This window comes from Gallus gallus, chromosome 17 (genome assembly GCF_016699485.2).
Source record: "Gallus gallus isolate bGalGal1 chromosome 17, bGalGal1.mat.broiler.GRCg7b, whole genome shotgun sequence".
NCBI lineage: Eukaryota > Metazoa > Chordata > Aves > Galliformes > Phasianidae > Gallus > Gallus gallus.
In genome coordinates this window covers 10,009,012-10,036,350 of record NC_052548.1, presented here as the reverse complement: position 1 = coordinate 10,036,350, position 27,339 = coordinate 10,009,012, and the positions used below count along the sequence as shown (strand labels likewise).

The window sequence follows — 27,339 nt, the reverse complement described above, 5'->3', positions numbered from 1 at the left end:
GGTTTCCACCAGCAATTAAATGCCATCCGGCACAAGCTGTGCTGAGACCAAGGAACACAGTGTGATGGGGCAGCCAGCCCAGCGGATCACAGAGCCACGATCCCTCACATTGCAGCCCTACACCACTTCCAACCTGTGAAGCTATCACGTGTGGCTGTGGAACCGTTCCCAGGGACAAATTACAGGGAGAGAAGCTGCCTTTAAAAATCAGCATTTACTGTCATCGTAACCAGCAAAAAAACAACACTTTTAATGTGCTCTAAACACTATAAAGTAACAGGAGAAGCAGTCCAAGGCACAGAACAGAGGGAGGGAGAACGTAACGCCAGCTGGAAGGGGAAGTAACCAGCCAGATGGGAAACCAGGAGGAGAAAGGAGATTTTTTGTCCAAAACACAGCCAAAGAAGCTATTAAAGTCAGCTGGTTTAGAAAAGCACTGAAGCAAGACACTGTCTTCCCTCGTGCCTGTGCTTCCATGCAGCCCAGCCCCAGTCCTGCCCTGCAGAGTGATGCCCTCCTCTGTGTGGGCACAGCCCTGGGCACAGCGTGTCCCACACCACGTCCTCCAAGTGAAACCAGCCCTGGTAGTGGCACAACCAACGCTGGCAGCGATGTGGAGCTGGGGATGCGTGGAGTGCCTTCAGCAGCGCACAGTGCCCAGTGGCCCTGTGAGAACCCCCTGCAGCCCCTGTCCTGCCGTGGCTTTGTCTGCACATGATGCTGGGAAGAAGCACAGTTAGCCGTCTGTGGGAAGCAGCTCCTCTGCCCACCATCCTCCTGGCTGCTTGAAGAACCACCACAGTGTCATGGCACCCAGAAACCTCCTCTCAGAAACCTGAAGCAAAAGAGAGATGGGCTGAGCCGCACCGGCTGGGAGAGGGGCCGGGGCGGCTCCCTGCTGCCCTGCTGGGGTCCTGGGGCACAGGCAGGGAGCAGGGAGACTGCTCCTACAGCTGCTCAGCAATGAGCACACCATACACACTGCGCAGGGCACCATCAGCTCTGAATGCACTGAAGAAAGGTTTCAGCAAGATGAAATGAAAATACCACTGGTACCGTGGAAGAGAGCACTGATTCTGCATGGGCTGCGCTTCCCCATTGAGGCACAGGGCCCCCCCTACCCCAGACAGTAGCACCCAGGGCAGGGAGGGATGGGGCAGCTCGGTGGGTCGGCGTTTCCCCGGCACCCACAGCATGCCCAGTGCCCGGCTGGCTGCAGATCCCTGAGATCAACCATTTCCCCGTTATTTTAAATGAAATCCTACTGAAGGCATTATTGCGGGAGTTGCAGAAATACTCAATATTGATCACAGAAAGGCTGGGCCGTGGAGACAAGATCCATGTTGCTATGTGTGGCTTAGCAACATATAAATGTATTCAAACCGAATAATGAAATTATCGTGGGGAAACAAAGAAGCCATCACTTGAAGAGATGGAGGATGTGGAGGCCTCTTGGAGCTCTTGTTCACCAAGACAAGGAAGACGGCACTCATTGTTTGTGCAAACATGTGAACCCCCCCCGGCCATCCCCTTCTTACATAATGGGTGTAATGAATCTGGGCAGAGTGCTCCGTGCAACGCACATCTTTGTACAGCTGGGCTGGAGCTCATTACTGCGAAAAGCACGCGGCCCCTCTGAGTGAATTGAGTCCTTGGAGGGGGAGACCGAATATTGGGGGTGGGAGAGGGGGAGGGCTGTGGGGGCAGCGCTCAGCCCCCGCCTGCCTGTGCCTCAGCCACACTGCTGAACCGCGTGCTGTGTGCTTCTGAACCTGGCCCAGTCTTTACCTGGGCTCAATCTGCCTTCACCCTCACACACACACTGAAGTGTTGCTATGAGCCCGTCTGTCCTGCACCATGAACCCCACTGGTTCGCCTTGCATGGAGAGCAAGAGCATGGTTGCACTCAGTTACAGCCATAGGGTGAGGCAGATGGATTCCATCCCAGGCCCAGCACCACTTTGCTGGGCAGCTATGAGCAGGTGCTGCCAGCCCCCAGCTTCCAACTGCACTCCTGCCCACGTGATCTCCTGGTTCGGGCAGGGGCAGGCGGGATCCTCCTGCATCTTTGCATAGCCTCCTGCAGGCCTGCTGCTGGCACCGTGGCAATCTGCATTAGAGCTGGCTGGAAGTTTTCAAATAAACACATTTGGGGCAAAATACATCTCTTTGCATTAAACTGTTTGGGGAGAAAACAAACAGAAGAGAGCATTGAGGTTATTTGTCTCTCAACCACCATCAAACAGAGGACTACGGCTTGCTTCCCCTGGCAGCTGTTTTCCCCAAGAGCTACACAGCATTTTGTGCGGCCAAACAAGCTGAGACGACCATGTGCAAAGCTGCCCTGCCCTGGGGTCATCCCAGCATTACTGCAGCTGGGCACTGCTGCCTTGTACTTTGTATGCTTAATGGCTGGAAGCACTTATCTTTGAGTCCTGTGCCTCATCGCAGAGCAGCATAGCGCCGTGCTCGCTGCCTTGCATGCACACAAGTGTGAGAGGAGGGCTCTTCTGGTTCAAGGAGATCTTCTCCATCACCCTCAGGCTGAAGCACAGCCCAAGCCGTGGCCCCAGGTGTGAGCAGAGCTGCTCTCCAGGCTCGCAGGGAGCTGTGTGCACGTGGGCCTGCTCCAGCTGCTGCTTCCACCACAGTTGTGTGGTTGCTGGCCCAAGGAGAGGGGAGGCACCAAACCTGGCCTGGGGACCGGCCAGCTTCTGCGTGGGCCCCGCCAGTTCTCCCAACCACAAAGGCACAGGCACTGCAAGGGCTCCATTCTTCCTTCAGTGCACTCAGGGCTGTGCGTTTTTTTAAACATATGCTGGGGGCTTACCTGAGAAAGCACAAACAAGCTAAACAGCCCACCTCTTTACACAGCTGGAGTTTAATTACACATGTGGCTCATTAAAATAGGCAGGAGCAGGTGAGGCCGAGATGCACCAGTGCACGTGCTCAGTGTGCACAGTGCTGAGCCTGGGACTGCAGCACGTTTACTCCCAAACACCGCTGTCTGCCTCGTTCATGTGTCCACTGTGGGGAGGAAAGCTGTAAGGCTTCTGGGTGGCATCTTCTCGAAAACAGTCTAAGCTTTCCCTGCTTAGACACTTAATATGGAGCAAAATCAGAACCTGCTAATGCACTGCATCCCTTGACAAAAGAAAATGTAACAATGCAGAAAAAATAATATCAATCCATCCCTGCTGCTTCTTCTCTGCGCTGTCTGCTTGAGTGACCCCATCCAGAGACTGCATTGAGAGTGCTTGCAGAAGTCATCAGTGACGGATAAAAAATAAAACAAAACAAAATACACTGCACCCGTGTGCTGAGGAGCTGGGGACCTGCCCAAAGCCGGGAGGGGAGCCTAGCTGCTGCCGGCCCCCCCAGCACTGCAGCCCAGCAGAGGGCTGGGGCTTAGGAGGGATTTCTGTTTTCAGTTATGCCCACCTTCATGGTGACATTGGCCTTTCTACAACCCAAAACAGAAGAAGCTAAATGGCTGCTTTTAAGCTCATAAATCCATCCGTGTCTGAACACCCCATCTTTCCTGGCTTCCTTTCTCCAGGAGCAAGTTGCTCCTAACACCCACCCATGATTCCTGCAGCAGCTGTTGCTTTACAATAGTCTGTGGCATTAAAGAGCTGCTGCCACCCCTGGAAGCAGCCTGGATCTGGCCAAGCAGCCTGGGGTGCCGGGCCCTGCCTGCTGCTGTTGCATGGCTGCTGCCTTCCAGTCTGCAAGCTGCAGCTTCACTGCTGGTGTGCAGTGAATTGCAGACAGGTGGAGGCAGCGGGAAGGCTGCAGAGATGCTGGGAAAAGCCACATGGGTGCTGGGAGATGAGCACCCATGGTCGAGCTCTACAGGGGCTCATTGCCAAGCTGAGCAACTGGTAATGCAAGGAGATGCAGTGCAGCAGGGCCTCCAGGCACATCCTGCTCCTCATATCTGCTGCAGCCCTGTCCAGGGCATACCTCAGCAGCCTTGCCAGGACTGCAGCCACCGAGGCATGATGGAAATAAAACACTTCCTTAAGTCTGAGCAAGCATAACCTGTTCTCCACCCTCCGGTCTGTGCTCCACAATGCAATCAGAGAAAGCAGTATTGGCATAAAATAAATTGAAGACAAAGAAGGAAATGTTACCTGAGGATTTGAATGCTGTCAGCTCTACAGCCTGAAAGAGGGGAGAACATCTGTTAGCAGAAGGCACAGGTCGGTCTGCTGCATGGCTGGAACCCCCACCTCCCCCACCAAGGCCAGCAGGACTCCTCACAGCATCAAGCTGCCCTCTCCCGCAGCAAGCTCCTGCAGCGCCTGCACCCAGCCCCATAGAGATGGGCACTCTGCAGGGCGCTCTGCAACTCACTGCACCTCTTGGCAGCTCCACTGCTCAGCCCCAGCCCTGGTGTGACCTGCAGCCTGGGCACTTGCTAGAAGCGCTGCAAAAACCAGGAGCAGAGCAGAGAGAATTTCCTTGTGTGTGGAGAAGACCACACATAAATTTGTTCCATGCGCCCAAGTGATGGTTAATGCTCCAAGGTGTGAAATTCCTGTTCCCAGCCCAACAGCAATAAATACCATCAAACAACATTTAAAAAAGCTGAAACACAAAGAACATCTTGTCTGTGTTTGTATCTTCACTTGCTTGGTGTTTTGTCATTTTAAGTGTTTTCAAACGTTTTTAAGTAGCATCTTCTCTTCATCCAAACTATTGTGCAGCTGCCAGTGACATTCTTAATTCACAGCTCCTCCAGTGAGTTACATGACTCACTTCAGCGGGGAGCAGGAAAACAGCACTGACTTATATAACGCAGCAAGCAGCGCCCATCAGCTGGGGGTGGCACCACGCAGGGCCCTGTGCCCTGGCAACCCCACTGCCCAGAGCTTGATGCTGTACAGAGCCGCTCAGCAGCGTGGGGCTCACAGCTCCACGGGGGCACAGGTTGGCATGGGGAGCAGTGCTGTGCCCATCCTTGCCCCCCCAGGCGCAGGCACTAGCCCGGCCTGCTGCACACTGCTGAACGCACCTTTGTTATCAAGGAAACAAATACACTGAAAATGAAATGTTTAAGCAGCAATGACATAGTGAAGTCCTAGGTGACCCTCATACAGAGGAAAGCAGTTTCTGTCTTTGCTTGCTAGGAAATGCCATGGCCTTGGCATTTAGGAAATCTGCCACTTAATACTCCCTGCATTAGAAAACTCAGGCCTCTGGGCTAATCTCTTTAGCCCATGTCTCGTATTTTGTGCCAGAGAGCTTAGCTCTGCTCCCAGTTTACACAGCAAGCACCTGGCTGGCTGAGAAAAGCATCACCTGTGAATCCTGGTCGGTGTTTAGCATGAAGGAGGAATGGCATTAACTGCAGTATAAATCACGGGAGATGAAAATATGGATTTTATTGAGTGGCTTCAAAATGATATGCCAGCTATAGAAGTATTATCTATTGGATAAATAAGAGCTGTCTATGTGACACAGGTTTTCAAAGGATAAATATTAGAGAGGGAGAGAGAGATCCTTCAGTGAGAGACTTATATGAAAGTAGTGTTGGATTTTATTCTGAGGAAATTACAGCACTTGTAAGTCAAGTGCACAAGAACTGATGATCATTTCAATAGTGGGAGATGGAAGTGGTATCAGAGTAGTCAAATTTAAATTGTTCTCCACTTTAGGCCATACCTTACTGGGCTCTGCATCAGGCTTCTGCCAGGGGAGTGAAATGGCTGCAGAACACAGGGCTGCCCTCTTTGGTTGGATGCAACCTGGCTGCAAACCCCTGCTGCCTGTGATAAATCTGAAGTCCCTGGAAGAAGTCTCTTGCCTTGATCTGTACCAACCTCTGCCCACTGCTATACATACTCAGATTCACTAGCTCCTGTTCATTTCTATCCCCTGCCATAGACCACCCTCCCATCACGCTCCCCTCCTGGAGAGGGGCTGCAAGCCCTGAGTGCAGCTGGGAACAAAGCCGCAGCAGGGCTGGTTGCCCACAGCTCAGAGGGGAGCGCTCTCCTTGAAAACGTCCGCTCTGGAGGTTTCCTCCCCACTGTGCTCTCTGTGTGGCTGAAGATGGACAAATATCAGAAGACATTACCTACCGGTCTCTCTGGTGACATGATTGATGAAATCCCCATGGGAATTTTGCCTCCAAAGTTGCCTAGGGGATGAAGCAGCACAGTGAGTTTGGAGATTGGAATAGAAATATTCATGCTTTACCAAAAAACTTTGTGCTTTGCATTCCCTAAACATCTTCCACTGAACCAAAGGGACCAACCATAATTGCAAGTAAATTCTTGCACCCACAAACTGGATGGAGTATGCAACACCTTTTTTCCCAAAGCTCAAAAACCTATTTCCCATCACCACCTTCACCTACTCTTCTCTAGGAAATTCATTTTAAGAAACAAACATGGACTCTTGCCTGAAAAGAGGGCAATGCTGCATAACAGTTATGAGAACCCCTTGCTCATGCTCAGCCAGCCTGCAGGGGCAGCCCTGATCCCACTGAGACCCACGTGCTCACAGTCCCTTACTTTCCCCAGGAATACTTCATCCCATGCTGTGCTCACCCTTTGTGCTCACGCAGGCCCAGTGTGCAAATGGGTTCAGCACCCTGCCAAGTGAATGCATACTGATATTCAAGCCTTGGGATAAATATTTTACTGTGGTCTCATGGTAGAGTCTGGGCCAACAGCAGTGACAACTCTCTTTACCTCTGTTGGTGATGTTCTTCACTGGAGGGTCTTTCTGCGCATGGTTTGAAGAGGCACTCTCTGCTGCAGGACTTGGTTTCCCAGTCTCCCAGGAGGTGGTGTTTCTTGGACTTGATAAGTAGTTGATGGGATGAGAGCAGTTCTGCAGTGACAGGGAAGAAATTCAGGTCAGTGAAAACTGCAGCATGTATATTTACTGGATCCAGATCCAACTTTAAAGATTGGTTTGATCTACACTGCTACCCCTAGGACTTGGGCTCCCATCCCACCCTGGTACAGAAGGCTGTTGCCTAATCTGGGTAGATGATCTTGGGTCTGCATTGTCCAACAAGACTGCAAAGGAAGAAGCCAGCCTCTGCTGTTCTTCCTACACAGGACAAGAAGGAAGAAAAATAAGACTTCTTTCCAAACGTACATAGCTAGGGCCCTCCTCTGATTGGTGAAGGATGAACAAACAGGGTCAGCAAGGCTTCCTTGTGACTTACTGTGAATGACAGTGCTTTTTTCTTGTCCTTCATCCTCTGGATGGCATTCCGCACCTGAAGAAGAGCAAGGACATTACAGAGGGCCACAGCAACTCTAGCAGAGCAAGACATCCTCCAGCAAGTCACGGACAAAAAGCAATAGCTATCCCAGAAGCACAGTCTGGGCTATGCCCTCTGTGGCATCTACTACAATCCCAGCTACTCTTCACTGCTACTCTGAAGAGTGACAGAGCCGCAACCAGGGGTATCTCTTACCTCACTGTTATAGATTGCATAGACCAGGAATATATAAAGGCCCTGAAAAGGAGAGAGCACAGGAAGTTAGAGATGTACAGCTGCTTTGCTGTTACTTTCCATGGGATGAAATGAGTTCAATGAGTATTAGAATGGTTGAGGATGAGGCTAAGGGGAAGATGCACAGACATCGGGCATGGCACAACCAGCGGAAAGCTGGGCGAGAAGAGCATTCCTATAGTCAAGCCCGAGAACAGAGAGTCCCTCTTCACAGAGAGTCCAAAAGAGATGTTTCTGTTCCATTCCCTCTTCCTCTTCTCCCTTTATCTCACCTTGCAGCAGCAGCAGTTCAGCCACTCAGCAGAAGCTGCTCTGTGCCTCTCTGGAGTCATGGAAGGGGAGCCGGCATCTCCAGCTTGGCACCACTGCTCCCCTCACCCAACACTCTCCCACACTCCTTTTCACTCATGCATGCAGAATCCCTCCAGAAACACCTCCTTCAGATCTCAGAAACAGAAACCACCAGGAATTTGTTGCAAGGGGAATTGAAGTCGAGGAAGGAGCACTCCCATCCCGCTGAGTCCATGGAGGGGGACCTGGGCCATCCTCCCACAAAATGCAGCGTGATGCTGTGGACAGTTCCTCTGTCCCATGTAGTGACAGACCACAGCATGCCAGCAGGAGCCTGTGATGCATGTTTAGGGGGTATTGATTCAGAGGCTTTTTCCAGCCTGGACAAAGCCTTCCCAGACTGGACCCCATGGCTCCATGGATGCACAGCCTTGGCCCCTCTCTCCTTCCCACCAAACTGGTGCTCCTGTATGAAAGTACTGGGGACCAGCAAGCAACCAAATGCTGTGCCATGACCCAAACCTCTGTTCTATTCCACCGCTCATGTCTCACACGGGCTGTACTGTGGGAAGGGCTCTGGGCACAGCCCAGAGCGAGCACCACCTGGAGGCCACAGCAAGGGGCTAATTACAGCTCCAGACCAACGATTTCGGCCTTAAGGCAGCCCTATCTGGTCCACCAGATTTATGTTATATCTGTAGGGTGTTTGTTATCGCAGCTAGATAAATCAGCTGCAGCAAGAAAAGTAATCCATCTTGTCTTCAATGAGCCTCGCTCTTCATCTGTGAGCTCTTGGCAGGCGTAATGGTAGCAATACCCTGGCGCCGTGCCACGACCTGTCCTTCAGACAGCAACGCTGGTCACTCCTCCAGAGCAGATTTCTGGCCGGGCTGCCAAGGCAGGTCTTCCTTGAAATAATCATTCTGTAGGAAAGTGGAGTGGGGGAGGGAGCGCTGAGGTCAGCAGGGAGGAAAACAAGGAAGAAGAGGAGGCCCAGCTGCAGCGGCGGGCGGAAGCAGAGCTATGGCACAGGGCTTCACCAGAGGAGCTGCTCCTGCCCCCTCCTGCTCTGCTCCTGCCCTGCTGCTGCCCACACTGCCTCCTCCCCGAGCAAAGCAGAGCCGCCATCTTCCTCAGCGGCCGCCATCACGAGCAGCTCCAGCTCCACTCAGGGAGGGGTCAAACAGACCTCTGCCAGCAAGCAGTCATCATTAGGGTATAACTGCTCAGCACAGTGCTGCCCAGTCCTCCAGATCTGTCCCAGGAACTGCTGGATGAGTGGGAGATACGTGAAATAGCTTCAGAAATAAAGGCGCCCGGCCCGAGGCCTTGCCACAGACAGGCCGCAGCGGCGGGAAGGGCAGCGCCTCACTCTGACCGTGTGCTGCCGGGGCCAAGGCTGCGGGGACAGGGCCAGAGCTGGAGGGAGGGCATATTGCTGTGGTGGCACCCCAGGAGCAACCAGAACATCCCCAGTTGTCCCATCTCTACCAGGACAGATCATGGCCACCAGGGGACCCTTCTCCACTCTGTCAGCCTGGTTCAGTTCTGGGCAGCTGGCTCTGCTGCCGGTGCTCAGCAGGTGCCCAGGGACACGAAGCAAAGGTAAGCTCTCAGTGAAGTACATAGAAACAGCTTTTTCCTGCAGCTGACTTGCTGGGATTTCACAGCCCAATGCCTTGCAAGGCTGATCCAGCTGGTTCCTCCTGTGGTGGCAGAGTTGTGAAGCTCACAGTATCATCAGAATTAGGCAAAACAGGAGCCCTGGGCTGGCCACAGCCCCACTCTCTTGGTGGTAGCAGAGGGGTTGCAGCGCTGCATTGACCTATTTACAGTTTTTTTGCCTCGTTAGCTGGGCAGGACAGGGACTGCTGGTTCATCTCGGTTGGATTTTGGCCACAACACTGCAGCCTCCTGAGGTGCAGCACCTCACAATGCTGCTTCTCACTGGGCTGAGTTCTTGTGCTGCCTGGCTGGAGGAGTTGTCAGGTGTGGTGTCAATGCACAGAGTAACCTTGAAAACAGTCTTCATTTTCCTCAGCTAAATAGAAAGCAGTCAAACAAACAAACAACTATGGCAGCAAAACTTTCCAGCACATAAAGAAGCACACCAGCCTTAGAGGAAATCCCAAGGTGATCTATAGAAGCTGTCCTCAATAGGCCAGCCAGAAAAGGAGCTGAAATATGATGTTTTTATGCCTGCTTTTTCTCAACTCCATGGTTGCCCACCAGCATCAAAATTTCTTTTCTAGGGTAATTTTCAAATTGACCTGAACTTAGCAAAGAAGGAATAGAAGGCAAACAAGCACTGCATATTCATGGGCAAACCCTTGACAGTTTGCCCACAAAACCAAACTCATACTGAGTGTTAGGAGAAAGAAGAAAAACAAAAGAAGCAGTAACTTAGAAAGCAAAGGAAGAAAACAAATCCTTATCCAGCTACCATCTCTTCTCCTATCTCACCCAAGGTGGATGTTGTTATGGCTTGTTAGAGGGAGACTCTGCAGATATATCACCCAGGGGACACATTTATTCATTTCAGAAATTTGTTCTTTGCCCTTCCAAAAAACCCATATGTCTAGCACCCATGTTATAGCCACCTCTGTGAGGAGGCAAGGTAAACTGAGGTTGTTTAATCACATCTAGGACAGGCCTCATGCACCCTTCTGGTATCCCTAATAGCAGAGATGTGGAGAGGCAGCCCTTCGGCCTTAGGACTTCCCCATGCACAGGCTGACAGATGTGCGTGAGTAGCACCCAGCTACAGGAGCACTGCCAGCCACAGGCAGAACATGCCTTGGAGCAACCACCCATCATGTGAACGTGGCAATAACACCTGCCTTTCACCCTTGAGATCTGGGCTATTGTTACATTAAAGCCTGCCAAGTATGCCAGAGGGAAGCATTGGAATTTTTCTGCTCCATACATAAGAGCTTCTACAGGGTCAAATTTCTATTGCATGTGTAGTGGAAATGCTAAGTCATGGCTTGAAGCAGTGATTGAGCACCTGGTGGGAAGGCAGGGCCAACCCAGGGCATCTCAGGTGTGTGCAATGCAACCAGATGGGATGGAGCCAGGATCCGCCCCTACCCAGACCTCATTTAAGGATTGGCAGGGGGAGGCAAAGAGTATCTTGCTGGAGATTTCTGCATACCAGAGGCCTTCTGAAGGTGAGCAGTGTCTTCATTTCTGTGCCTACATCTGTTGCATGTGAGCAAATCCTCACTTGCTGCAGCCTAGGACCTTGCTACTCTGCTGTCATTGCTGTGCTTTCCATTGCATTCCAAAATGAAGAGGCAGATGGCAGACTTTTGGAATCTAAATCCCAATGACTTGGAATATAGTAAGCAATTATTCTATTGAATTGAATCCCCTAGAGTAAAACTTGCCTTCAAGAACCAGGCAAGGAATTCTGAAAAACAGATCTGTCTATCACAACAGATCTATCTAGTACAAAGCCCCAGAACTGACTGTGTGGGTTAACTGTGGTGTTACTTGGACGGGTTCAGTCTTTATATCTGGGGCTGGGCTGAGGCCACACAGATTCTCCTCTGCCTGGCTCTCTGCTGCCAGGAACTACCTGTCTGTGAAAATGCCCCCCTTCTGCTTTGGGATAAATGTCTCTCCTGCAAATATCGGAAGCAGTGGTGTTTAGTGCTTCTCTAGCTCCATCTACAGCTGCTTTCTTTCAAGGTTTGGAAAGTTCTGCCTGCCAGGCTGCTGATGCTTTGAATTGCAGGTGGCAATTCAGCAAGCCCTTAGGATATTTTTGTCACCCTGTGTCCTTGAGGCTCAGCTATCCTGAGGTCATGGGAATAGTTCCACCTCAGTGTAGAACAGAGCACTCCTTGCTGCTGTAGCAATACAGTTTACTTTGCGTTCTTAATCACTTACACGCTGGATAAAGTTTCAGTCTTTTGAAGAAACAAGTAAAGTTGGAAGAAAAAATGAAATTCCCTACTTGCATGCTAGTTTGGAAGTGTAATTTTAAACCATGTTTATATTTTAGGAAAATTAACATAAAAAAACCAAGATTTGACTAGAAAGCTGTAGCACCAGTAAGACACTTCAGAGGCTGGTGGAGAGGAGACATCAGATGAATGAGTTGCACAGTGCTATATTTCATATCTTGGGATCAGGAGCTTAAGTTTCCTCAGACAAAATAGCACAACAATTTGGGAAAGTTGGGCTGGACTTGAGAACTGACAAAGTTTCCCAGATAGTAGGGCAGATGGATTACACTGCAGCATGAGAAACAGCAGGTACCTGCTTGGCTGTCAGGTGAGGATGAAGGTGGCCCAGGACTCACCTGGAGGGAGTTGAGCATGATGAAGATGTAGGCCCAGATAATGCTGAGGTGGACAAGGATTCCACACACCCACGTCAGTCCCAGCACAGGCAGCAGCACCAAGATGGGTTTGGCTGTGGCCCTGTCAGAATGAAAAGTAGAGTTACTTGGGCACGTTTAAAAGAGGCATTGCACTGGTACCATGCTAGGCTGCAGAGCACTGTGGGTTTTAGAGCACTTTGCCCCATATTTTGCGGTTTAGAAGAGAGTTCTCCTTGTTGTCACCCAGGAGACAGCTCTGCACCCCCAACAAGTGTCTCTGACAAGGTGCTGAGCAAGCAGCACCCAAGATGGTAGCTATGAAACATTCCTTTGCAAACAAAATTAGAGGAGAAAAACCAAAATATTTCATTTCCCAGCCTGCAATGTGCCAGCCTTGCTCTTTTTTTTATCATTGAGAGTTAATAAGAGGGAACTCTTTTACGTCATTAGCCATGAGAAAACAGCAATTCCCCTGGAGTTGCTGCTACAAGGAGGGCATCTGTAGTTGTTTTACTAGCACATGGATGTCACCCTGCCCTCCTGCACTGCCCTATCTTTGTGCCTCTGTAATTTTGGGAGAACTTATTTATGATAGAGGGGAACAATGTGTGTCTAGCAGGGGTATCTGGCGCCAGCTAACAACAATAAAAATTCATAGAGGATGATAAAGTAGTGACTCAAGCAGCAGTTTTTAGAGGTCTCCCTACATTAACTGATTACAGAAGTCCACACTGCCTCTCCTTCCCCATGTAATCGCTGCCAGGGTTCCTTTCAGTCCACCAAGTCTCAAGCATTTAGAAAATGCTTTTTATTATGGTAAAAAGACCAAAGCCCCTGCACTGGGTACATCCTTTGGTAAGCATGCACAAGTACTATGGAAGTAACGATTTTGAACCACAATGTTCTGTGGAAAGGACTCCCTTTCTGGCTCAGATCTCCATGAAATTACAGGAAATCAGGCACTTCATGTTCTCTGGTTCCTGGAAACACTCGAGGCTGCTCCCTCACTTCCCTGTATTTACTGTTTTACAGGATGTCTGCATGCCTGACAGCAAGCTGCTTAGCAGCACAGAGGTTTAATGTCCTCAATGGTAAAGAGTCCAGCAGACGAACTGTCTTTAAGTGATGCTTAGCCACAGCAGAGGAGAAAATCCTTTCTGTCCAGACTGCTCCAACTCACAGCCTGTCATCGCATCCCCTGAGATGAGGACCCTCAGTTTAACAGCATTTCCGTTGTTTTCTACACTGATCAGCCAGCACTGTGATCTGCTCACCATATTTGTATCCCAATCTGGTTCTCCAGGCTGCTGTTGAGTGTCAGCATCTTTGCTCTCCTGCGAGCACTGGACACGGTCACCATCACCACCCGGAAAAGCACAAAGGTGTTCACCTGTCAGAAAAGAGCCAGCAGACCCATTAAGCTTCAGTGATCTGAACTCCAATGTGGTGAGTCTCTTTTCTGGGAAGTCAGTGACTAATTTTCAGAATGTGAAGAGACATGTATCGCTCCTGAGAAAAATGAAATACTTTATAGAGCTATCTGCACAAGTATCAGATCTGTAAAAACTTCTCTCAAAACCTCTCCCACAGAATGTCTTGTTAAGTGGCTACTCTAGGCTCCTTCAGCACTGCACCTTTTTCTGCTGCTGTGTTGTTCTGTTGCGATGCTGATATTGCAGGGATGTAGATGTTCCCATATGATGAACAGGCCTTTATTTAAGGTGAAGTCACACTTAACCTACACATTTATCACCATTCCTAGTCTAACAGACAAAACAAGAACTAGTCAACAATTTTAGTACCTATTTTTTTAATATTAAAAATCTGTTTTTGTTAAAAAGACTTATTTCTATTGTGGAACTATGTGTGAAGTTTATCAAAAATTCTCCCTTTAAAAGCCACAAGGAAAGCCCAATGAGCAAGCATCTTAGCTGCAGAAGTGCTGGAACTGCTGACTCTGCAGTGCTTTCCTAAAACCAGTCATGCAGGAATCGTGCCTTCCAGGAAGGCTTTGGCACTTACTCCCAGGATGAAGAGAACAGGCCCAACAAAGGCCCAGATGACATTGGTCTGAACATTCAGCCAGCAGTAGTTGTCTGCCACATAGTTATTGAAGGAAGTTGCAAGGGTCAAACCCACGGTAATGGCTGGAAGGCCTGCACAAATTAAAATAAAATAAACCAGAACCCAGAAAAAGCAAGTATGACCCAAGCAGATCAGCTGAGCTCTGGATAATTGCTTCAAAACCCCCATGACCAGACATGCTCCAGCATGAGCCAGCTTAGCCATCTAAACCCCATGTATAATGTGAATTTACTGCAGCTGAAATCTGTCCCAGCTCTACAAGACCAGATTTATATGCTGTCAACATTTTTTTAGATATAAAGCATTACAAATTCAGAGCCCTGACCAAAGCAATTTACTCCTCAGACTGCTGTTTTTTTTTTTTTTAATGGACAATCAAAAACATAAAAACAATGCAGAATACTGTAAGTACTTTTTCGGTACCCAACTAGGTATGTATTTTGCAAGGAGCAGTGACCTAAAAAGGCTTCTCTTTAATATAGATCTCTGCTTATTTAATGAATTTTATGTACCCAAAGGACACACTCAGAATAAAGACTGCATAATCAAGAACAAATCTATGTTTTAATTACAAATACAGTAGTGATTCTCTCTAAGAACAAAAATTTACCATGAGCTTCCTCCTCTGGTTCTTTGTATTGAACCCTTGGTTTTAAAAAATTAACAAATGCTCTTCAGCTTACATTTTTGAGACTGGCAATTTCTTACATAAGGGTAAGAAAGCCCCTGCAGAGCAGTGAGAGCAGGCTCTCATACTGAACCAAGCCAAGCATTGGTCTGACTGCACCACTTCTGGGGGAATTTCTCCTATTGAAACTTTTGCTATAGAAAATAATTGATGCATTTTTTCCTGAGTCTGCAGTGCAGAGGAATCTGGAGATACCCCAGCCTGTCGCATAGTAGAACTTCATTCTCCTGTCTTCACTCATGTTGACTGCTACCACCTTGCTCCACAGGAGAAGCCCCTCAACCAGCATCCATGAGAAGGCTGCCATGAATGAGAGATGAAGGAAGGCAGTGACCAGGAAACACAGCACCTGGAGAGAACAGAAATCACATCTTCCTTCATGAAGAAAAGTCCTCTGGAAAATTCTGAGAATGTGCATCCAGGAAGAAAACAGCAACTCATACATTGCTGTTCTACAATTGCTTATATTTCCTGAAGGCTTTTCTGGTAAGAAACAAGAGGTGAACTTTCCTGACAGATTGCACGTTGCAAACGCGGAGTCACAATTCTTTCCTATATGCAAATTACAGGTAGTTAATGAACTGTTAATAGAAGGAATTAAACTTCTGTTAGCTCTGCCAATAACACCTCAGCAAGACTGGTCCTGCAAGGTAAACAGGGTTTGTTTTAGTGAGCTTACCTGGTTGGTCTTGGCCAATTCACTGAACATGAGCAGAGCTTCTGCTGCAGCTAATGCAAAGATCAGGTTCTTGTGCACTGTTGTTCGTTCACTCTTGGGGACGCTGAGGAAGGAGACATGAAGCCCTCAGCTGCAGGCAAATGAAGGGGTGTATGTGTTCTGAAGGGTGCTTGCTGGGTTGTGCAGACCTGTCTGGGTATTGTGCAATCTCTCTACTATTCACTGCAAAGATGATAGTCCAAAGAGGCAAGTGACTGCCACGGTGTGCAAGCACTTGGGTACAGCTCAGCCCTTGGCCAGTGCTCTGAGGGATGGACAGGGAGTAGGTGGAGGACTTGCTGCTATACTCACATGGGGCTGATCTCTGTGCTTGCTGAGTGAGAAATGGTCATTGCTCTGTTTATTTTTTTTAAATTTAGCTCTACCAGAGCAGCTTTTTATGGGAAACATTGTTTGTCTGATAAATGCCTTTCCTTGGGCACTGAGGTGTGTGTACAGTTCACATAAATATCCCCATGGAAACCATGGTACTGCATCCCCTCCCTAGGCAATGCCAGCCCCTCCCTTCCCTACCCGCTGCTGCCAGCAACTGACTGCAGCTCCCCAGCTTTCCCCTGCCCATCTACAGAACCTGACACTGACAAGCTGCACTTTCTATACTCGTATTGAAGCAAAATATCAAACAAAAAAACATATAGAGGCCACAAGTGCCAACTCTTCTTACCCAACTACCAAGAATAAAATGAAGGTAACAACCAGGGCACAGAAGGAAACTCCACATCCAATAAAAGTCAGGGTTTGTAGTGTGAGCTCATCCTTGGTGGTCCTCTGCCCCAGTCATGGAACAACAAATGGCAAAACCCCCACAAATTAACAACATGCTGCTTGCAATTCTTGCACCTACCCCCCAGACCAGCGGAGAAAGGCTGCTCACTTACCTCTATCTCATACACTTGCAGCAGCACAGCAAAGTTTGTAGTGTGGTTGCAGAAACAGACAGTGGAGTCTGGGAGAGATGTCACCACGGAGCAGCCAGCTGTTGACCACATCCCGCCAGCATCTGGGCTAACGTGGCAAAAGAAAAAGTACTGAAATGACCACCCACTTTAACAGAAAGCCAAGGCACTGAGGGAATTTCATGTGGAGTTGAAATGAGGAAGAAGAGGGTAACAGATGGCTCTTCCTGTGGTTTGGCCTGTGTCTCAGCAGTTTGCCTTATTCAGTAGGCTTGCACAGGAAAACTGTCCTGAATGCTTCTGTACCTACAAGCCTTTCTGGTAGGTTAACAATCATAATCAAGGCTTACCATTTTAGTTGTACGTACCTCATTAAAAGTCACTTGCTTTTGAGTGACTTTTCTAAAGGAGAGAACTCTATTCCAGCAGATAACAGATGTCAGAATTACACATCCTTACTTTAACCTTTACATTTATGCTGTTATGTTTGTTTTTGCAGTGGAAATAAAAGCTTATGAATATGGTGACCTGAACAAGAGCAAGGCACCTGAGGCTGAAGTTCCAGAAGGCACAGATGGGCCCCACCAGCTTATCAGGCAGGTCCTGCAGGAGAGATGGAAAAGAAGAGGTTGCACAGCCACACACGCACATGATGCAGACTGGTGGCAGCCACTTACTGGGCTGCAGTGTAGCAGAGCAAGGGCTGTCAGTGTGGGACATCACCCCTCTCGGGGTAAACAGAGGGCAAGGTAAGAGCTGGGTTTGGGACACACGAAACCCAAGATTTCTGGAGGCCTTGGGCAAAGTCTTGGCATTGCCTGGGGGTCTGGCTGTGCTGTGCTCCTAGTTGAGGTGGGGAGGGTACCTGGGTGTGGTGCTGCAGGCGGTAGCGCACAGAAGTGCTTATCTCCTGGTAATCGCTGAGCACGGTGGATGAAATGACAGCAGTGCGCACGGCAGTGCTAAGGTACCTGTGAGGGAAAGCACGCTGCTCACAGACAGCACCACCGGGCGCGCTCAGAAAATAGGATCGTGCTTTATACAAGACAGGGCACGCAGTGCATCTGACCCGCCGGCACAGCCGCGCGGGGGCCGCGAGCAGCGGCGGGCCGAGCGGCAGATGCGCGGGCGGCCATCTCCCCCTGGCGGTCAGCAGCTTCGGGAGGCAGCGGGGCTCCGCCGGCTGCAGCCGTTCTTCTGCGGGGCTCTGTATCTCGCTTCCTGCCCCTGCAGGATCTGAACCAGTCAGTGCAGCAGCCCCGTAGTCCCTAACTCACCCAGCAGGGAAACTGTTTCTCAAAGACACGCAGGGAACATTGTGGTGCACATGGCACATGGTTCCACGGCATAACTCGGTCCAGGATGCACAGTGGCATCTCTGCCTCCCCGGAGCCCTGGCTGCTGGGCCCCTTTCTATTTACCTCCCCAGAAATCCAGGGACAAAGGTTACTGGGATGGGATGGTGCAGGGGTGGATGTCACCCCAAAGGAGAGGCACTGAGAAACTCAACACGCTTCAAAATGGATTCTCCCCAACCTCTGTGGTGCAAGAGGGTTTCTGCTTCACTCACTTCTGTCCTCCATCAGAGGCAGCCACGTCTTGGAAGGCAGCACTGCTGCCTGGGCCGGGCAGGCAGCGCTGCAGGGAGCTGTAGCCAAACCACATGTTCTTCACTGTGACCCTGCGGAGACCTGGGCAGAGAGAGCACTGTAGGATGGCTGTGGGTATACAGGGCAGGACCTGCATCTCTGGGCAGCCCACATCTCAGCACTGTTGCCCCAGGTCTGGATGTATGATGCTGTGTGCCTTGGGCTCCCCCACCTCCAAGCTGTGCCTGTAGAGAAGCTGAAGATAACCTCCCCCACAGCCCCTCTCCCTTTCATGGAGGGCGTCTCCTTCCCACACTCCTCCAGACAGCCTGTTAGCAGAGTAAAGATCCTTCCTGCTGAATGTGCTAGAGAAGTGCCACAGGAAGAACCAGCAAACTGCAGGCTTCATGGCCTACCTTTGGCTTTCAATCTTTGCATCTCTTCAACAGGAATTTCAATGAAGTCAGGCCTGTCCTCCTCAGGGCTCTGGATCAGGTAAGTCTCACTGCTCAGCTGCTGACTGCTCAGCTCCAGCTTCCTGACCTCCATCCCTGTAGCAGAGGCAAAATCAGGCAATGAAAGCCTTCCTCCAGAGCCACTGGGCAGCAAAAAGCTGTCAGAATATTATAACCACAGCCAAGAGTTACAGCAGCAGATAGACCCTGAGCCAGGTCCCTGTGAGATGCTCCCCTGTGCTCTGCACCTTACCAGTGCCACTCACCAACATTTTGATGCTGGATTGTGATCTTTGTCCTCCCTGAGGTCAGCAGTGGGGCCAGGAGTGACACCACTCTGTTGCAGAGCTCAACAACAGCCATAGGCCCTCTGACAGCCTGGAAACATGCAGAGAATAACAGAAGTCAGCACCTGCACTGCCAGCTCACCAACTCACACTTCTGACACCCCGCAGTAGTTTTCACAAGTGCATAGTCTTTGGCAGAAGAAGAGATGTTGGGACCTAGTGCTTTTGCTTTGCTTTTCTATGTATGTCCTCTTCAAAGAAAAAATGTTCCCAGTTCCTTCAGCAGTGGTGAAAAGACTTGCAAGAAAGGAAACTTGCCAGTGTTCATAAATAGCCACTAAAACAGAAAGCAAACAAATAAACAAGCTTCTGGGAAGCAAAGAAACAAACTACATTTTAGACCTGACTCCTGGATTTTGGTAAAACTATCAAATGACCTTAAAAAGGTTTCACTGCTAGAGGTGAGCAGGTGACTGGTCCAACTGCAACACAGGTGCCACCCTTGTGCACAACAGCCACAGACCTCCCAGCAACAACAATCAGGTCCTTTCTCCTTTTGCACATACATCTCCTACACCAGCTAAACTGAGCCAGGGCTGGTTTTATGTCACTATCAGGAAGCTGTGAGTAATTGTGGCCACAAAGACCACAATGACTTAGCTTAGCAATTCTAAGCAAAGAGGTAAGCTCTAAACTATCGAGCATCCTTTCATCTCTGGAGGTTCCTGGCTCCCTCCCCATGCTGGCTCAGTTCCTAAAGTGCTGGCCTGGCCAGGCTCTATCACAGTTTTCTCAGAGACAGGTGGAGAATGTGGGCCATACAGAAACAAGTGAGCCATACAAAAGACCCATGTGTGAAGGTAAAAAGCCAGTGAAGAAAATCCTAATGGAGGGGGGGGGAGAGGGGGCATGGAAATTCCTCTCATGAAGTTTGATGGTGATTTGAACAGTGTGGGGTCTGATGACAGACAACTTCTTGGCAGCCCACTCATAGAAAATACAACAAACTGGAAGTGCCCTGCCAGAGACAGAAGGATGTGGGAACAAGGAATCTACGTAGCGCCAGGAGTCTGCAGACTGTGTGCAATCCTGTAAATCTGGGCTGTCAAAGTGGAGAAGCTTGAAGAGAGCTGAGCTGACCTTTGGAGCTAACCCTTCTCTGAGCTGGCACAAAGGCTATGTGCCCATGCTCACTGCAGTTACCCAAGCTCCATGGTATGGCCAGAAAGGATGCGTGACCATGCAAAGAAGTCTTCAGCCCATGGTCATACTGCAAGCCAAGGACCTGCACACAGAGCAAATGAGCTGATGAGGCACACGGCTGGCACGTCACCTGGCTGATGGATGACCACGTTTCAATATTCTGCTCTTCCAGGATTAACTCAGTCACTTCCACATAATATTGGCCCAACTGCTCCAGCATCTCCAGCTCCTCTCTCTCCTGGACTTCCACATCAGCAACTTGCTTTAGTAACTGAAGTACCATGAGGAGGTCAGAGGACTCCACAGGTGTCTCTTCTTTCCTCAGGACAGTTGCCAGGACATCAAGAGTACTGAGAGCGACAGAGAGGTTCATATCTTGGACGTTACTTGTGAAGATGTTCTCAGGAATCTGCTGGAGAAAGGATATCTTAGGTCAGCACAGAGCTGTGATCTCTGCCTGATCACCAGCTATGCAGTGTGCCCTAACCCTCACACCACCAGCTGGCACACCTCAGGGCAAGGAGCTCTGCCCTGACATTCTGAACTCTTTGTTCCACTCACCCTCATCCAACCCAAAGCCACAGTTTGCTTAATCACAGCACAAGTTACAGCTGTGCTGGTCATTCTCTTCAACAGCAGCTTGGAAGAGGCCACAGGCATAATTTTTAGGAAAGCGATGTCAAATACCAGCAGAAACCAGCAACCTCAACAGCTGCTGCTGCCCACAGTGCCTTGAAGCCATCAGCTGCTACAGGACTCACCACCATCCTCTTTGCAAGCATGTTCACATGGCTGACAAGAAAATGGCTGGATTCCAGCTGAGCTTTTTTCAGTTGCCAATATGCATCTGAGAAGAAAACAAAAGCATAACCATAGCTGTTCTGTCTAGCAGTGTGGCTGACATATGCTCTGCTCAAAAGTTGGGGAATGCTCCTCAGATGCTGGCTGAGCTTGTAGGACAGCCTGGACAAGGGGACTTCACAGCTGCATTTTATTTCTAGTACAAGATCCCATCTGGAGAAACAGCACAACTCCTCTGTCTCCTCCCCGTGCCCCTCACCAAGTCTGGAGATGCTGGGATTAGAAAGCACCCTGCAGCATGGCATGCAGAAGCCACGTAATTCTGTAAGGATCACTTCACTAGTGAGTAACAATATAATCCACCAGAGCACATACAAATGAAGCAAAGTCACCGCTAGGGCACGTTTTCCATGCAGTCTCTTCAGAGCAGACACTGGGCCTCCCCATTGCTGACTATGACCCTAGCTTGGACCCCCAGGAATGAATGCTGTGGAACCAATGAATGAATAAATAATAGATGTCGTACCCTTTCTGTAACAACAGATAAAAGGCAAAGATTGCAAACAAGACGTGTGGCGGAATCCGCTGCTGCCAACTTCAAACACTCGACATTCTTCAACAGGCCCTGTAGAAACACACACAAACAGAAGGCCCACCACTCCCCAAAGACATGTCATGCCCAAGCAGATCTTGTTTCCTGTAAGAAAGCCATGAGCTCTGTTGAAGACAAAAGCTGTGAAGTGCCCTGAAACTAGTCCCACTGCTCTGTTGGAGCAGAGCAGGGACGGGACTCAAAGTGCTTCTAACATCCAGAAAAAGTTGGAGGAGGTGGCAATGCCAGGCCCCGAGTTCACGTGTTATCAGGACTGCCAAACCAATCTGGTTGACAGACAGACCCCTCCCCCAGCAGACCATGGAAGCTCCAGGTGTGCAAACCCTGGAAATGCCATTACTGCCAAGTAAGCATTTCTCATAGAAGAGAGAATGAGTTTAATTAGCTCAGGGCATCAGAGCAGCTATCTTTGCTAGGGTGACTGCAGAGGTTTTCAATGACCAAGGGTTTCATGACAGTTGTGGCTCTAAGTACAATTTGGAAATTGCTCATCCCAGCTCTGAATCTCCTTGCACTTTCCTTCCCAAAGGAGAAGGTCTTTTCCACAAAATGCACAAAATTCCCTCACTGAGGATAGGATTTGTTTGTCTGGTCTGCTTGCTGACCTCATGCAGAGGGAGGGAGGACTTACCTGGGCAAAGAAACTGTGCAGTCACTTCCTCAACAGTGCTTTCAATCTCCAGAGCATTCAAGCTCCACCCAAACACAAGCTCTTGTTCTACCATCCAGCACGACCGAACATTCTCAATCTGCTCCATGCTCAGGACTTTCTGCCAGATATGCAAGTCTGTGATGTTCCCACTGAAGGACTCTTTTGCCTTGAAGGTGCCCCCCAGGGAATCTTGATCCTGCCCAATTATGAAAGTGCCCTGGCCGTAGATGGCCTGGGGGGCAGCCAGCCCCACAGTACACAGACCGCTGGCAGATGCCCTCCTTTTACCATCAGCATAGATGGCCCAGGTCCCATTTTCCTGCTGCCAGGTCACACAGAAGTGATGCCACTGTCCATCCGCACGGAACACAGGCAGGTATGGGGAATGGTGCCCATGGACAATGAGAGCAAATCTAACAAAGCCTTCCTCATCAACAAAGCCACGGAGCTGGAATTCATTAATAAAAGCTGGCACAGCATAGGAGAAGACAGTAGCAATCTCCTGAGTCCTGGTGTCCCACTGGAGGTGGGCACAGGCTGTGACAGCAGGCAGCACTGGGAAATCAGAGAGCACCTTCACGTATTTTGTGTCTGTTTTGTCTCCAAACACCAGGACTGGCACAATATGGTTCCCTAGAAAGAGAAATCCCAGCTAGCATGAGCAAGTTTTGCTTATGTTTCTTCTTCATCTTCCACTTATACTCACGTCTCCATTTTGGTTTGTGCAGGACCCCATCCCTTTCATTCAGCCAGACAGAACCTTTGATGTGGTGGGACTGCAGCAGTTTGCTGAAGGATGATTGCTCACTGTCTGGGGGCTCAAAAAGCAGCTGAGCAAAGCGCTGGTCACAGAACCTATCTGCATGCCACCAGTCCAAAGCAGTGGGCACATATTCATACATGTGTCTCAAGGTCTCTATCATGACAGGAGCAAAATCTGAAGGAAAAAACACAGAGTAGAGTGTGTGCTTCAGGAAGCAACAGCCAGCCTGCAGGATACACAGCCATGGGCAGAAAGCAGCGCAGTTGGCTGTGCAAATGTAACTTCAGCCACAAAATAGGGAATCAGGTAATTTTTTTTACCTTCACTTCTGCAGTGGAACACTTCTAATGGATTGTTACTCTGTGCTGAATATTGGTTGTAAAAACAGAGCAGTTCTGATGAGAACACTCACCCTTAGAAGTCTGATTCTCAGCAAGGGCTGCAGAGGCAAAGAGGCTCCTGGACAGACTGCCAACCTGTTGGAAAGGGTGTTCTGTAACACCCCCATAAAGCAATGACATTGTCTCAAATATTCACGTTATTAAAATTATTGTAAAACTCACCAGAAAGCTGAAGAACCAAGAATCAGGTCTCAAGCCTCTCATGCTGACCAACTGGCAAGCTTCCAGCCCTTGCTAGAACAAACAAGATATTACTGGAGGTGCACTGTAGAGGCAGAAGCATTCTGCAAAAAGACAATCCTGGGAGCAGGGCTGTTATTCTCAGAAAGTCTGGAATTAAAACCAAGGAAAGGGCTCTCTGAGGCACCTGTCCTGGGTGTTGTCCCACCAAAACAATTCTCAGTTCTCCTTGAAGAACGGAAGGTATCAGTCTAACATCTGTTTCCAGGATACAGAGTAATTAATGACAAAACATATATGGATGTGTGATATCAATAGACGGGCAAGTTAACCTCTTTATCTGCATTAACTAAATAAAAGAGCCATCATAATTACATCGTTAAGCAGTGCCAACTCACGGGTAGCTTTTCACATCTCTTTTAAAATCCGAGGGAACACAGCTCTGGCATAGCTCCTGCCGACCTGCAGCCCCATCCTCCGCAGTGTGACACCCGCCTGTGCCGGGCATCCTGCTCCGGAAATTGGAGTGCAAGGCCGCGTAAAGCCAGCAGGGGCGTAGATAAGGGTTTGTATAGAGACAAACATGGGAACTGGCAGTGCGACCTTCAGTGCAAACAAGCCCTACAGCTGTCTCTCAGCAGTGACACTGCGAGCTGCGAGTAATCTCTTTGTCCTCAATGGGACTCTCGCTGTACTGTGTGTACAGTAAAACTGCAGTAAAAGCACTTTGCTGCTAAGGGACTAAGGAGATGTGTTCTGAAGCCCTGACTCTAACAGCGTTCTCAAATGGGTCTTCCTAAGTTCAGCAGTGACTTTACGAGCAGAGAGCACAGCTCCCCGCCCGACGGTGCAACCGGGGAAGTTTGGAGCAGAGGCAGTGAAATAAGAGGGGTACGGGGGAGCTGGTAGCGATGCGGTGTGGATGAGAGAGGCAGCTCCGCCAGAGCCGTCGAGAAGGACAGGGCGGCAGCGGGGCGCGGGGCTCGGCATCACCGCCCTGCTGCTGCGGGGGGCGGCCCCGCTCTGCCCCGCGGGGACACCGCGCTCCGCACCCCGCTGCCCGTACTCCGCTGCCCGCACCCCGCTGCCCACATCCCGCAGTCCTCCCCGCAGAGCGCCCAGCTGCCGGCCTCACCCGTGACGCGCACCGGTGCCCGAACTGCGGTGGCGATGCGGAGCCCCGGGCGGATCGGACCCCCGGCCGCAACGGAACCGGCTCCACGGCGCGCCCCGCGCCCCTATCCCGCATGCTGGAAGGGGCTCTTTCCAGGCAGTCACCGCTCCGTGGAAGTCCCCTATGAGGCTACTGCAGGAAAGCTGGCCCCTGGCCGTGGCAGAAAAAAAAAAGAGGCAGTGGGGAATTACCGGGGATCCTTACAGCAGCGAGCGTCGAACAGGAGCGTGCTCAGGAGGTCCGTGTGAAGAAGATCGGCCCTAAAGGGATGACCGCAGCGCGGAGCGGGACGGGCTCACAGAGGCAGGAGCTCCGTCGGCACCGTCGGCGCAGCCCTGGAGTGACGTCCCCCAGCTTCACGTCGCTGGCATCCCCTCAGTGCCGGGCCCGCAGCAGCCCCAGGGCCGGGACAGGCCAGCGCGGAGCACGCGAGGGCTGGAGGGCCACGGGCAGCGCCATGGGCAGCGTTGCAGCCGCCTCGCAAGGCCGAGCTTCCCTTTTGATTAATGCCCATTCACTTTTGCTACAGCAACAGGCGCACAGTTCCCACTCCTCCCTCTCTGCGAATGCTTGAATCACACCATGGATTCACGGGCAACTGGCTTTTGTTCGTCAGGGTCTTCGTCCGGGAATGAAGGCAATTATCACATCCCAGCGCCTCTGCTTGCCGCAATAAATCTCTCACAGAAGAATGGACCTTTGAGGCAGCTGCTCGGGGCTGCTTAGTCACCGCCGCCAGTTGGGAAGCGGCCCTGGCGCACACAGCGGCACACAGCGCCCAGGGCTGCACCGAGGGGCTCTGCAGCGCCCGGCAGCTCTGCCAACACCGCTCGGTGATGGAGGGGGAGCGAAGGGGATGGGCAGCATCCAAGTCCAGACCGAGGACCTTCAGATGAAAAAGTGCAAAGTGTTTTTCAAACTTACAGCTATATAAAGTTTAATAAGAGTTAGTTACCCAGCAGATAGCGAAATACCTTCGTTATGCCCGTGCTTCAGATTGAGTTAACCAACTTTTTGTAATGGCATTAACTGTAGTTCCCTCATAGAGTTAAAAGTAGAATCCAAACCACAGCCTCCAGCCTTGCTCATCTTTATTACAGAAAGCATCCTCTGTGCACATGCAGAGAGGTGAAGAAAAGTTTCCAGTACTCAGTGAATGCTGCCTGAGTTTGTAACCTCATCTGCACATGTTCTTTGGGTTTGAATTTGAACTAATTCCTATAATCACACACTGCTTTGGAAGGAATCAAGGTCGGCTCTAGCAGGCTTTGTCGAGAATGCTTCACAGGCGTTGTAAAGGAAGAGCAGCAGCTCCAACCACATGGAAGCTGGTACCTGGCACCTCACCGTCCTTTTACCTAGAGTCACACCTGCCCTGAAGGGCCCCGAAGCTCAGGCTCCTGAGCAAGTCCAGAAGGTGGGATCCCAGGCTTGGGCTGCTGGAAACTTCCTCTGGATGCCTCTGATCCCTGCGGCTGTCCTGCAGCCACTCACTCATGCTGGCTCTGCAATCTGTTTGCTTCTTGCCATGGCAGCAGAGTCATCACCACCAGTTCTGGTAATTCATCATTGTATCTGCACTAATTCACACAAAGCAAATACTCAAGACAGTCAGCTGTCTCCTTAAGGCATCTGCAGTTCCTAAGGTCAGCCTACATTCCATACATCTCAAAATCAATTAGAAATAACGAAGTTCTTAGTGTTTAGAGATGTCCATCCAGTGCAAAAGACCTTGGCAAGCAGAGGTATGACCTCAGGACAGTAAGATGGTGAAATCCCAGTGTACTTTTAATGCCTGCAAATCTCTTTAATAAGCAGATGAGCAAAGGGCAAAATGTGTTGTGCAGTTTGGGTGATGCTGTCACTCTGGGTTAGCTTATTTATAAATAGGTTGCAATTCTGTTTACATGTAGTCAATTAAAAAAATCAGCTCAGGTGCATTTTAGGAAGTGCTATCCTTACCAGCTAGTAAACCCCGAACCACCACCCTCAAGGCACATCTTTCACACAACCCATGGAAGAGATTCCCAGCACATGGGCTAGCAACACGTTAATCTTTATAAATCAAACAGTTGCCAAGTGGAGTAGAAAGCCATGTGTCTAAATAAGATGTATTGAAAAATGGAACAAAGTGATGTGTGTGTCAGAGATCACTAGGTCATGTTGCAAGCCTGTCCCTTGCAGAGTTATCCTTCAAAACAGCATCTCCCTAGCACAGATGTAGATGTTATTCTACTCTGGTATTTGTTTATTTTCCCCACCTTTTACTGAACAAATCTGGTCACCTCTCTGACCCAGCTCCTTCTCGCTGAATTTATTGCATCCCAAATTTTGTTTGAACTAGATTCATTAGAAACAGGGCTTCTCAAGTGCTGACTTAGGAGGCACTGGGAGAAAAGATTCAGACCTACCTCCTGCCCACTAATTATTTTAGTTTCACACATCTGAAAATTTCCCAACCTGCTGTTTGTGCCAATGTCTCACACTGAAATGAATGCTGCAGTTCAAAGATCCCTCGGTATCCTTATTTATCTGCATATGGGGGTCTCCCTTTGCTTCTGCAAGGGGTACTTGCCATACGGCTTGGGAGGACCTGAAACAACAGCCTCCATCCTAACAAACCGTCTTGAACTGTCTCACTATTTATTATTCAAAAAGAAAAGTAAAGCAGTTGCTTCTTCTCTGAGTACTTGAAAGGGGACAGTTGTG

General features: G+C 49.9%; 1 protein-coding gene and 1 long non-coding RNA gene across 11 annotated transcripts; one reads left to right on the top strand and one right to left on the bottom strand.

Moving 5' to 3' along the window:
• Positions 1-198: 198 nt before the first annotated feature.
• ADGRD2 (adhesion G protein-coupled receptor D2) lies at positions 199-25,135 on the bottom strand. Of its 9 annotated transcripts, none has more exons than XM_004946032.5 (26): positions 24,822-25,135; positions 23,439-23,510; positions 23,288-23,351; positions 22,819-23,049; positions 22,092-22,745; positions 21,374-21,472; positions 20,808-20,893; positions 20,177-20,458; positions 18,823-18,934; positions 18,518-18,652; positions 18,083-18,203; positions 17,378-17,483; positions 17,060-17,115; positions 16,495-16,621; positions 16,281-16,384; positions 15,557-15,659; positions 15,073-15,226; positions 14,127-14,260; positions 13,379-13,494; positions 12,084-12,204; positions 7,445-7,486; positions 7,190-7,243; positions 6,705-6,846; positions 6,090-6,148; positions 4,137-4,167; positions 199-835 (listed from the first exon to the last, which is right to left on the bottom strand). In XM_004946032.5, the coding sequence occupies exons 2-26, from the start codon at positions 23,478-23,480 to the stop codon at positions 828-830; spliced, it is 3,183 nt and encodes a 1,060-aa protein (XP_004946089.1). In that variant the 5' UTR covers positions 23,481-23,510; positions 24,822-25,135; the 3' UTR covers positions 199-827. The 9 variants fall into 9 exon arrangements, with proteins under 9 accessions (XP_004946089.1, XP_040505078.1, XP_040505079.1 ...); XM_040649144.2 differs by having other exon boundaries at positions 20,177-20,455; XM_004946026.5 differs by lacking the exon at positions 199-835 and adding an exon at positions 2,866-3,101.
• Positions 10,905-18,664, top strand: LOC112529977. Of its 2 annotated transcripts, none has more exons than XR_006931676.1 (5): positions 10,905-10,944; positions 13,137-13,550; positions 15,146-15,363; positions 17,012-17,261; positions 18,551-18,664. It is a non-coding gene; the product is annotated as an uncharacterized LOC112529977 (long non-coding RNA). The 2 variants fall into 2 exon arrangements; XR_006931677.1 differs by having other exon boundaries at positions 15,146-16,833.
• Positions 25,136-27,339: the final 2,204 nt, after the last annotated feature.

What these genes read in the sequence shown, in the direction of transcription:
- ADGRD2 (XM_004946026.5), bottom strand. Translation starts at nt 23,480, where the DNA reads ATGAGAGGCTTGAGACCTGATTCTTGGTTCTTCAGCTTTCTG. An exon ending in CTTGGTTCTTCAGCTTTCTG is followed by an intron (nt 23,352 to 23,438) that starts GTGAGTTTTACA and finishes CCTTTCCAACAG; the next exon opens with GTTGGCAGTCTGTCCAGGAG. An exon ending in TATCTGTTGTTACAGAAAGG is followed by an intron (nt 20,894 to 21,373) that starts GTACGACATCTA and finishes TTTTCTTCTCAG; the next exon opens with ATGCATATTGGCAACTGAAA.